Below are 11,386 nucleotides of genomic sequence, written 5' to 3'. Positions count from 1 at the left end.
CAAAGCGTATTCTTTTTTTTTTTTTTCTTTTCCGTCACAACTGAAATTTGATTAAACAGAGTTCTGAAACGAAGCTTACAAACATAATGGCATACTCAGGCAAACAAAACCCGAATGATTTACGGGAACCTACACCCAAGAGATTTATGGGAACCTACACCCAAGGCCGGGCCTGAATAGAGGCAGGTAAAGCATGTGCTTCAGAGCCGGACTATGATTATTAATTTTAGGGGCCAAAAAATATATAAGGTGGTCTTTGGTCTAGCGGAAATGATGCATTATATTATCTAACGGGGGCCGGGTTCGAATCTCCTCCCTACACTTTACACTGTTTTTCATGTTTTTTTAAAATTAAAGGGCCAAAAATTTTTTTTTGCTTGTGGGCCGGTAATTCTCAGGCCCGGCCCTGCCTACACCCAAGAGATTTATGGGAACCAAACTATCATACCAACTTGAGACAAAGAAGAGACTAATCACTAGAGGGTCTCCAAATCCATAATACTCAATTATGCCATCTGCACATCGCCAAAAGAGCTGAAAGACAAGAGCTCGAGTAGAACCACACTGCTACAAAGCGGAGAGTGAACACCAAGAACCCCACCAGACTCTAAACGGCCGAGATAGTTGCAACATAACAAGGAACAAAGGCAGAAACTTCACCACGACCATTACCAAGAGGAGCCTAAACCGAAAACAAGCTCAAGCAGAAGATAAAAACCTTGAACTCTGACCGGGAAAACGCCTTCCAAGACCTCCAATTCTTACACGCGGACCCTCGCATCCCAAACTCAGCCATCTACCGACTGAAGAATGGCCACCTCCTCGCAAGAGAAGAACTGAAGGACGGAACCACTGCGACGCTAGTAACCCCACTAGAAACACACAGCTTCTAGGAAGAGAGAGTAGATGCTCCCGCAACAAGACCACATCCAAAAGATGAACCACAAACCAGACTTGAACCAACTCCTAGCATAGCGACATTGAAACGGATAAGAGGAAAGGCCGAGCACATGAAAAAGACCAGGCCAAACCAACAAGAAATCTGTTATAGAAACTAAAGCCGGAACATCTGGCCCCGCCAAAACAAACCCGTTGCTAAAGACACAACAGACACCAACCGGAAAGACCAACCCCAGCAATCAACTCCAAAACCACCGCCAAGACCATGACGCTACAAGACCATCCGGTTTACCAACCCAAACAAGCACGAAGGAATCCGAGGCACGACTCGATAAGGGACCACCATGCACCGGCGGCTGACCCAACCAACTAGCCACACGACCTCCATGAAGATCGTGACCCGACACAAGCTCCACGAACCAAAGCCCTCCGCCTATCTAGAAACACACCCTAACATAATCTAAACACGAGATCTACTAAATACAATGAAAATAAAGCTAAACGGACCGGCGGTGGCGCTAACAGAGGCACCACGCGCCGGTCACCGGAGTTGCAGAGATGAACGGTTGAAGGGAGAGATAGGGACGAGATAACAAAGTTTTGATTTCTCTCACACATTTTGTATTAGAAACAAATCTTCAGAGAGAGAAAAAAAAACGCACATATAGAAACAGTTATGCCCATCATGATAAATTCCTCAACAAAGAATAGAGTTGGTTCCCTATTTTCATTCCATCTCTACAAATATCCGAAGAACAATCGAGACCGTTTCTCATAGGATGCGAAAATTTATATAATTCAAATATTTATCTATTTGATATTGAATTCAAGGGATGCGATAATAAACTCATTACTCAGAAGCTAAAGAACAATGCTTAAAGATAATAACTAGGTGGATAGACTCACACAACTTGAACTCCAAAATAAGTTAAAAAACGGAACAAAAAAAAAACACCAAATGGCAGCTTTGCATTTGCTGATGAAGCATAGAAAAATATAGATTCAAGCAGAGGAACCAAAAAGACTCCAGTCATTGACTTTGAAAGTAGAGAGTGATTGTTTAATGACATCACACATTGGCATTATTCCAGATTGTGAAGCTGGTACAGCTAAACCAGATCCTACTGCGTTCGCACTTTCGCTCAGCGGGCTGCACAATATGCAAAAACACATGAGAGATCCAAAGACAATGTCGAACAACAACAAGGCTTAACATTTGGTGGGGACTTACTTGATGAGAATAGGTTCATACGCAGTGACTAAGACATCTGTTTCAACTCCCTTAAGACGAATATTTGCCACATAAACCTGCCAGAAAGAGATCATCATAATATTTTTAGAACAGTTGAAAAGAAAGGACCCACCTTTATAAGGACAGAACAAGGATTAAACTGAGTTACCTTCAATAGGTTTTGTGCTTCTCTTCCCTGTCTTCCTTTGGATATAGCCTGCAAATCATTGTTGTTAGAGAAAAAAAAAAACAAAGAGGGTAACAAAAGAGGGGAGTGAATGAAAATTGAAATTACCATCTCTCCAATAGCAGTAGTGGCAACGGAAGGAATGTTTCTATAAGACAATCCAGGCACATCAATGACATTTGATTGCTCAATCAACTGAAATTACAAAGCACCATAAAGTCAGGACAAAAGAGAATCATGGATGCTTAACCAATTAGCTACTTAAGTTTGTGATGCACTACACTCTCAAATCACTAAAAAGGCTCAAACTTTTTTATTCTATTCATGTTCAGTCGTTGAAACTTACACAGAAGTAAAAAGGTTGAAACTTTCGAAGTGAAATCGATTGGGTTACCTTGAAACCTTGGGCATCTTGCTCACGAGCAAGATCATGAAGGAACCAAGAAGCACTGCCAACGTCCCCAACGTCAGTCTTGAAATCCAAAAGCTCAAAAATCAAACTCTCATCCCTTGAAGGATCAACAAACACTTCCTGCAGATAACCAAACAATTACAAACTCTTCATCCTACACAATCTTTCATAACAATTTCGACTTGATAGAGAAAAGAGGCGTCTTAGTTTAAACCTGATGATCTGGAACTTGTCGGATATTACTCGCATCCTGATCCAATCATGAAACCGTTACTAATACAACACCAAATTAGCAGAGCTTAACAAGAATGATTAAATTGAAAACAGACCTGGAATCTTTGAGGGAAGGCACTGGAGATTGCGCCACCAAATAAAGGCCTCTCCGGACACAACTCATTAGACATGTTTCACGCTACAATTAAAAAAAAAAACAAAACAAAACTACTTTTCAGAAACATTACAATCTAATAAAAACAGAACCTACAGCAACCTAAAAAAAAACTACAACTATGTCTAAACCCGTAAACTCTGGATTAAAACATTAAAGAAGAGAAGATTCGGGTACCGATTGATTTGAATGGCAAAAGTATTAAAGAGGAAAGAGTTGGTAGTAGAAGGAGGAATCGAATCAGACAGGAAGTTTAAATACTTGGTTGGGTGTGTATCAATCGAAAGCAGCTTCACTTTGACGCGAGCGTTGTGTTAACGCTGGGCGCGCGTCATTTCAACGCTTCGGTCCGGAAAAAGTTAACCAAAGGAAATCGTTTTTCCCCAGTGCAATGAATTTCCGGTTCGTAATTGGTTTTGAAAAGGGATTCCGAATTCGAACCGAGTTCTATAAATAAATACTACTTCCTAAGAGTGGAAACGTCGTCGTTTCAAAGCAACTTTTTAACTTGAGAAAAGCCTGTGGTAAAAGTCCATGAGCCTTTTTGGGCCCATCGTAACAAATTTTAGTCGTAAAATGTAAGCAGATCACGATTAGAGATAGGCTTTTGATGAGGAATGTGATTAAGATGTTATCATGATTTGTTTATGCATTAATTAGATAAGATGAAATCTCCTCATCTAAATTATCTAGCGAAAGTTCTCAAGCATCACAGTATTCCTACCCAGAGATGGTTTAAGGAAAAGGAAAAGGAAAAGGAAAAATTTAGGATATTTTGGAGTTATCTAAATATATGTTTCCTAATGAGTTTAGGAGTTTATAATCACTATATATAAGGAGATGGCTAGGGTGTAACATAACTTATGAGTTTTATGAGTGATTAAGAGAGCTTAAGGTTTTGAGAGATTTCTTTAACAGATAATAAGAGAATTATTCTTATTTGAGAGTTCTTATAATTTGTGATCGAGTTACTTGCTTTCTATAGTTAGGGTAGAATGGGTTCAAGCTCAGCAGTAGTATCTACAATTGTGCAGAACTGGAGAGAGCATCCTCCTTCTTCGTATTCCCTCAAGGTTCACAACTTCTCACAGCTAGTGAATTCGACGACGGTCTCTGATGATAAATACCAATCTCGTCTTTTCTCATCGGGTGGATATAATTGGTATGCGATGTTATATTGTTATGTATACCCACGTTATCTAGCGTTATGCATTCGTCACTTTTCATCATTAATTAGAATAATCAAATAATTAGGTTGTCTTTTTTTACAAGAAGTATCTTATCTTGTGTTAAAAGTATATTATCTTGTCTAGCTGATGCAATATTGTTGTTTAATACAAATCAGGAGACTGATCGTCTACCCAAATGGTAACGGAAAGGATGATGGGAGTGGATTTATTTCCATGTACGTGGAAATAGACAGCAAAATAACAACAGAGGTTTTTGCGGAACTCCGTTTCTTTGTCTACAACAAAAAAGAAAACAAGTACTTTACTATTCAAGGTCAGCTACTTCTGACTATGCTCTATCTTTCTCCCTCCCCACATTTGTATTTCAGTTAGCAATAACTTTTATATCTTTAGATCTAGAAGTAAGGCGGTTCAATGCCCTTAAAACGGTGTGGGGATTGCAGCAATTTCTTCCATTGGATACATTCAATGACCTTAAAAATGGATACATCTTTGAGGGAGGTCATTGTGAGTTTGGTGTTGATGTCATTGTTGCATCACCCCTCACCAACTGGGAAATCCTGTCTTTTGACGAGAAACTCTCGAACCCCAAGTTCTCTTGGGCTGTCAAGAAATTTTCTGACTTGAAAGAGCATGTTTACACATCAGACAGTTTCTCATTGGGAGGAAGACAATGGTGAGTCGATATAGCAAAACTCTGTTTTATTTCTAACAAATATGCACATAAATATGTGTGATGTGTATAAATGTTAACAAGTTCATGATAATTAATGTTGTGTAGGGTTCTAAAGATGTATCCGAAGGGTGCCTCTGGATCAGATGGCAAATGGTTATCCTTTTATCTGTTTTTAGCTGCTGGTGATACACTAAAAGCAGATGAGAAGGTTTTTAGGCAAGGGCATATTCGAGTTCTAGACCCACTTGGATCCAATCACATTGAACTTAAAAGTATTTTCTGAAACACAATGACATTATAATTTCTATTATTTTAACGAAATAAAAGTTTATACAGTCTTATATAATATGTTACATATGTACGGCGATAGCATTTGCGTTTGCTTGCATAACCACGTGTTTCGCATTATATATTTCTTGCAGCAAACCGCTGGGTCGAGGGATCCTATACGGGTTGGGGTTGGGACCAGTTTTTGTCTTTAGCTGAACTTCGGAAGTCTTACTTGGACAAGAAAGACACGTTGAATGTTGAGGTGGAATTCGAAGTTGTTTCTGCTACCAAATACTCTACCATTATCTGAGCTTTACTTTGTACTCTCATAATATCTATTATCTACTATGATCACTATAGTACTATGTGACAAAGTTTGTCTTTAGCTGATCTTCAAAAGGTTTTACTTGGATAAGGAAGACGCAATTAAATTTGGTATCGAATTTAGAGGTTTTTTTACTGCTACCAAATATGCACTCTCCAATATCTAATCTAAGCTCTACTTTTTATACTTTTATAATGTCAATTATACAACGTTCTTCCAAAATAAATATAGTGCTAATGCTATGTCATAGTCTTTTGGTTAATTATCATTCGAAATCTCTAGTTTTGCTTAAACTTGCTTAACAGTGAACTTTCCTTTTGTAGTCTGTTAAACTTTGCATCAAAAAAAACTTTGCATCAGCAACTGGTAACTACTTGTAGGAAACATACACTAGCTAATGGTTGTTGGTAAACAAAACATATCGTGTAGAAAGAGAAAAGACGCTTGGATTCACGGTTAATGGTGTGCTTCCTTAGGTTTTTTTTACCCTCTGTGCTTCCTTAGGTTAGACGGTACAATACGAAATAAAGAAGAAGAAGACGAAGAGTGTAACAACACCCCATTAGTGAACCCCATGAAAAGGGTTCACAAAGTATTTTTTTATTATATTTTTTTTTCTGTTTGATTTTTGTTCAAAAAAAAAAAAAATTAATCGGACCAATCGCGGGCTGCCACGTGCCGTGGGGTCCGCGCTACAGTGATGAACCCGGTTTACTGGGAAGAAGTGGAGAAAGACAAATTCATCACTATTTATTATTTTAATATTTTTTTATCCCCCCACAAGTTCACTAATGGGGGTGCTCTAACTGATTTGTAAATTATACAAACCTAATTCCTCTTTCCTTCCTTTTGTAACTCTGATTTGTAAAGAGCAACTACGCTCAGCCAACTCTCCTTTTAGCCCAGGCCCAAGCCTAAGACCAAGCCCAAGCACAATAACGGTTGGGTCAGGAGTCGACTAGGGTTTACATATATATATATATACACAACAATATTAGTTTTTGACTTGGAGGTGGTCACTTGGGTAGAAAGTAGAATGGGTTCACGCTCAGCAGTTTCTACAATTGTGGAGAAGTGGAGAGAGCATCCTCCTGCATCTTATTCCCTCAAGATTCAAAGCTTCTCTCGACTTGAGAACTCGACTGCCTTCTCTGATCATAAATTCCAATCTCGCAAATTCTCATCTGGTGGATATAAATGGTATTGATCGGCTAATCATTTAGCACCAGAGTTATCAATACATCAGTTTCCTTAAAAATTGTCTTATTTTGTAAGTTATAATATTTATTGTTGTTTATAAAAATAGGAGACTGATCGTATACCCAAAAGGGAACCAAAAGGACAATGGGAGTGGATTTATTTCCATGTACGTAGAAATAGACAGCAAAAGCTTGATGGTATTCACACCACCAACAGAGATTTTTGCCGAACTTCGTTTCTTTGTCTACAACAAGAAAGAAAACAAGTACTTAACTATTCAAGGTAACCTACTTATCTCACTCTCCATCTCTCTGTATATGTTTTAATCAGCAATACCTTTTTACATATTCAGATGTAGAAGTAAAGCGGTTCAATGCCCTTAGAACGGTGTGGGGACTGGTGCAAGTTCTTCCATATGATACATTCAATAACCCTGAAAATGGCTACGTTTTCGAGGGAGGTCAATGTGAGTTTGGTGTTGATGTCATTGTTGCTCCATCCCTTACCAATTGGGAAATCCATTCTTTTAATGAGAAATTCTCTGGTCCTAAGTTCTCTTGGGCTCTCAAGAATTTTTCTGAATTGAACGTGAATAATTTGACATCAGATATTTTTTCAATGGGAGGGAGAAAATGGTGAGTATATATATATAATATTGGTCTAAAAGTATGTATTTATACGCACATACATTGTGTCGTGTGCGTATGAATGTTAATATGTTAATAATAATTAATGTAATGTAGGGTTCTAAGGCTGTATCCCAAGGGCGACACTATAGCAGATGGTAAATGGTTATCCATTTATCTGGAAATGGCTGCTAGTGATACACTAAAAGAAGATGAGAAGATTTTTGTGCAAGCAAACTTACGAGTTCTAGACCCACTTGGATCCAATCACATCCAACTCCAGAGTATATCTTCTGAAACATTATTACAATATTTTTGTTCTATTTTCTTGTTACTAGCTAGATATATACTGAGATATTTATGTACTCGCAGTGAACGTCTGGTTCGAAGTACAAAATGCTAGTTGGGGTTGGAATAAGTTTATGTCCTTAGCTGAACTTCGAAAGACTTACTTGGACAACAAGGAACACGCGTTGAACGTTGAGATGGAATTTAAAGTTGTTTCTGCTACCAATTACTCTCCCATTATATAAGCACTACTGTAGGTCTATCAGAAAATGCTACATATGTCTTGCATTTTTTAGTCAACATTCGAATTCTCTACTTTCCATATATGCATTTGGTTTTACAAAGGAAACTTACCTTTGTAGTTTGTGGTACACAGAAACTCCACAAGTATAATATCCCTAACTATATTCCGCAACTCTTTAACTACTTTGAACAACATGTACCGCTTACCATTAACTTGGCATGGAATGGAGTAACGTCGTTAATTGTTTCTCCCACAATGATTGTTGGTTAACAGAAAGAACAGAAATATAGAAGCATAGTGGTAGAAAGAGTATGAGAGACATTAGAGTGTGTCTTATTCCTTTCTTTTTGTATCTCAGTGACAGAAGCTTGTGATCTTGTTGATATATATATACGATTCCTCTTATCAATGTCGAATTGATTGATATTTAGAATTCTTAAGCCTCCGTGTGTTCTTCTTTGGATCTCTTCCAGTAATTGCACCAATTCTGAAATCAAATCGTGCAGAAGTGTGTTAGTTCTTAGGCAAGGTCAAGCTACTTGGACAAGGAAGACAATTTGAATGTTGAGGTCGAATTCAAAGTTGTTTCTGTTCTCCCAGTATCGAAGCTCTAATTTTACAATAGTACTACTACTATATGTATATATTGTGACAACACTTATATCGTGAACATTTTTAGAATTTATAACAATTCTATGTCTCAGACCTTTTTTCTTAATAATCATTCGATCGACTTCCAAAATTTCCATAAAATAAAGTTGTTTACTGGTTAAACCATCAATCTGTTACATAATATATATAAGAAAAAAAGAATAAAACAATGTTTGTTAGGCTATGTTTTTTTTTCTATTGGTTCAAAAGAGGTGTGGAGTAATAAAATAATCAGAGGAATGTGATGAAAAAGAGTATGTGGAAGGAGAATTTTCTTACGTAGAAATTAAAGGAGCAAGTGGTTTTTACGGAGCTTATAGATCATCTTAAGGTTGAAAGATGTGAAACAATGTCATGAGGTAAGTCTCAGAAGAAGATCACGGATGCTAGAGTTTAGTTTGGCATTACGTTGTTTCCAAACTATCACGTATACAAAAATAATTAAACCCACTCAAGTACCAAAATGTTGTGCACACTTGTAACTTAGGTGACATGAAGTAGTTTCGCCCATCTTTCTCAGATTCGTATTCCACTGGGAAGGTCGCGTCCCATGCTTTTTGAAATGGTACCTTTAGATTGTACAGCATGCGGATTATGAGGTTTAAAATTCTGAAATTTTGATTAATTGTGAAGCTTTGAATCTTCAACATTGTTCAAATTTTCAAACCAACTTCGAACTTATAAGGCGCCGTGTTGACATGAAGAATTAAACAAAGGGAAGTAGTGGAGGAAGTAGAAGGAGTGGCCATAGCACTTACCAAATGGGGAGGAGTGGCTAGTCCACTACTAGTTATTTATTCTTCCACCATTGAGTGATTATTGCTTTTGTTTCCTTTAAATACACCGTGTATATAGGAAAACATTGCAGAACTGTGTTTCCTAAATCCAATACCCAATATGAAAACTGCTTTGATTTGATTCACTCTGATGTGTGGACTGCTCCATGTGTATCTAGAGAACAACATAAATATTTTGTGACATTCATTGATGAAAAGTCTAAATACACATGGATCACTTTGTTGCAATCTAAGGATAGGGTGCTAGAAGCATTTAAAAATTTTCAGAACTATATTACTAACCATTTCAATGTTAAGATTAAAATTCTTAGATCAGATAATGGTGGTGAATATACTAGCACAGCCTTCAAACAACATCTAGCCTCACATGGAATCATTCAACAAACCAGCTGTCCTTACACACCCCAACAAAATGGTGTGGCTGAAAGAAAGAATAGACACTTGATGGAAGTGGCAAGGAGTATGATGTTCCATACAAATGTACCCAAGCGGTTTTGGGGGGATGCAGTAGTCACAGCCACCTACCTAATCAACCGCACACCTACAAGAGTCCTCTTTGATGCCACCCCATATGAGGTACTAAACAAATCTAGACCATCAATTGATCATTTGCGTGTGTTTGGGTGTGTGTGCTTTGTTTTGATTCCAGGAGAACTAAGAAACAAACTGGAGGCAAAGAGCACAAAGGCAATGTTCATTGGATACTCTACGCACCAAAAGGGGTACAAATTCTATGTACCAGAGACAAGGAGAGTCCTAGTATCCAGAGATGTTAAGTTCATGGAATCCAAGGCCTATTATGATGAGAAGAGTTGGGAGGAACTCAAAGATCTATCTCATTCTGCCTCGGACAGAGCTAACAACCTGAAGATTCTTATGGAAAGACTCGGCATTAACCTAGAAAAGGAACCAGAGAAAGGCCGGGACACTACTCCTTATAAAGAGACCATGGTTCATAACAGTGAAGACTCTCATCCTGACCATGAAGGGGGAAATGAAGATAATGAAGATCAACCGGCGCAAGCTCAACCTGAAGAAAACCCAGTATTATCTCATGATCAAGATGAGATGGGACAACCAGACACTGAAGCTCAAGAAGGAGAACCAAGCAGCAGTAATGAACCTGAGCAGACACAAGTCCTAAGGAGAAGTACAAGGATCAGAAGACCAGCCTCAGATTGGGTTAAAAATGATTTTGTTTACTATAATGCTCAAGCTGTGGCACATCCAGAAAGTGGATTATGCTCCCTAGCTCACTATCCAGAAGAACATCAAGTCTTTATGAGTTCATTGGACCTGGAATGGATACCAAGAACATATGCAGAAGCTATGGAAGATGATGAATGGAGGATATCGGTGGATGATGAAATGAGGGCCATGGAGAAGAACAACACCTGGTATGAGAAAGAACTTCCAAAAGGGAAGAAAGCCGTGACCAGCAGACTCATACATACCATTAAGTATCTTGCAAATGGGAAGCCAGAAAGAAAGAAGACCAGACTGGTGGCAAGAGGATACACACAAGTGTATGGAGAGGACTATCTAGACACCTTTGCACCAGTGGCCAAGCTTCATACAATCCGGATTCTACTCTCATTAGCAGTGAACCTAGAATGTGACCTTTGGCAAATGGATGTGAAGAATGTTTTCCTGCAAGGAGAACTAGAAGATGAAGTGTATATGAAACCACCTCCGGAGATGGAAGAAATGGTGAAACCAAGGAATGTCCTTCGACTCAGAAAGGCAATCTATGGCTTGAAGCAATCACCAAGAGCTTGGTACCACAAGCTAAGCACTACATTGAATGGAAGGGGATTTGTGAAGTCTCAAGCGGATCACACACTCTTCACTCTCACCAGCAAGCAAGGAATTATAGTAATTCTAGTCTATGTGGATGACATCATCATCACGGGTAGTGACAAGGAGGGGATCAGTTTAACCAAGACATTTCTCAAGGCCACATTTGACATCAAAGACCTGGGAGAACTGAAGTACTTCCTT

General features: G+C 38.4%; 3 protein-coding genes across 3 annotated transcripts; 2 read left to right on the top strand and 1 right to left on the bottom strand.

Annotated features, from left to right (window-relative positions):
* Positions 1-1,734: 1,734 nt before the first annotated feature.
* Positions 1,735-3,460, bottom strand: LOC106298771 (probable ran guanine nucleotide release factor). The gene is made up of 8 exons (XM_013734912.1): positions 3,296-3,460; positions 3,060-3,142; positions 2,945-2,980; positions 2,713-2,850; positions 2,427-2,513; positions 2,301-2,348; positions 2,132-2,208; positions 1,735-2,050 (listed from the first exon to the last, which is right to left on the bottom strand). Exons 2-8 carry the CDS (start codon positions 3,132-3,134, stop codon positions 1,903-1,905), a joined length of 609 nt encoding a protein of 202 aa, XP_013590366.1. The 5' UTR covers positions 3,135-3,142; positions 3,296-3,460; the 3' UTR covers positions 1,735-1,902.
* Positions 3,461-4,019: 559 nt separating this feature from the next.
* On the top strand, positions 4,020-5,696 carry LOC106299454. The gene is made up of 5 exons (XM_013735549.1): positions 4,020-4,280; positions 4,464-4,621; positions 4,702-4,984; positions 5,090-5,256; positions 5,407-5,696. The coding sequence occupies exons 1-5, from the start codon at positions 4,114-4,116 to the stop codon at positions 5,562-5,564; spliced, it is 933 nt and encodes a 310-aa protein (XP_013591003.1). The 5' UTR covers positions 4,020-4,113; the 3' UTR covers positions 5,565-5,696.
* Positions 5,697-6,615: 919 nt separating this feature from the next.
* LOC106298072 (probable inactive serine/threonine-protein kinase fnkC) lies at positions 6,616-7,938 on the top strand. The gene is made up of 5 exons (XM_013734172.1): positions 6,616-6,779; positions 6,886-7,061; positions 7,132-7,414; positions 7,523-7,689; positions 7,778-7,938. Exons 1-5 carry the CDS (start codon positions 6,616-6,618, stop codon positions 7,936-7,938), a joined length of 951 nt encoding a protein of 316 aa, XP_013589626.1.
* Positions 7,939-11,386: the final 3,448 nt, after the last annotated feature.

This window comes from Brassica oleracea, chromosome C6 (assembly GCF_000695525.1).
Source record: "Brassica oleracea var. oleracea cultivar TO1000 chromosome C6, BOL, whole genome shotgun sequence".
In the NCBI taxonomy this organism is placed as follows: Eukaryota; Viridiplantae; Streptophyta; class Magnoliopsida; order Brassicales; family Brassicaceae; genus Brassica; species Brassica oleracea.
The sequence above is the reverse complement of the archived record's forward strand: the minus strand, read 5'-3'. Positions and strand labels throughout refer to the sequence as shown.

Coding starts and splice junctions, on each gene's coding strand:
- LOC106298771 (XM_013734912.1), bottom strand. CDS start 3,134: ATGTCTAATGAGTTGTGTCCGGAGAGGCCTTTATTTGGTGGCGCAATC. Junction 2,981..3,059: donor CCTTCCCTCAAAGATTCCAG/GTCTGTTTTCAA, acceptor TGATTGGATCAG/GATGCGAGTAATATCCGACA. Junction 2,514..2,712: donor AAGATGCCCAAGGTTTCAAG/GTAACCCAATCG, acceptor TTGTAATTTCAG/TTGATTGAGCAATCAAATGT.
- LOC106299454 (XM_013735549.1), top strand. CDS start 4,114: ATGGGTTCAAGCTCAGCAGTAGTATCTACAATTGTGCAGAACTGGAGA. Junction 4,622..4,701: donor CAAGTACTTTACTATTCAAG/GTCAGCTACTTC, acceptor TTATATCTTTAG/ATCTAGAAGTAAGGCGGTTC. Junction 5,257..5,406: donor CAATCACATTGAACTTAAAA/GTATTTTCTGAA, acceptor TATTTCTTGCAG/CAAACCGCTGGGTCGAGGGA.
- LOC106298072 (XM_013734172.1), top strand. CDS start 6,616: ATGGGTTCACGCTCAGCAGTTTCTACAATTGTGGAGAAGTGGAGAGAG. Junction 6,780..6,885: donor TCATCTGGTGGATATAAATG/GTATTGATCGGC, acceptor TTATAAAAATAG/GAGACTGATCGTATACCCAA. Junction 7,062..7,131: donor CAAGTACTTAACTATTCAAG/GTAACCTACTTA, acceptor TTACATATTCAG/ATGTAGAAGTAAAGCGGTTC.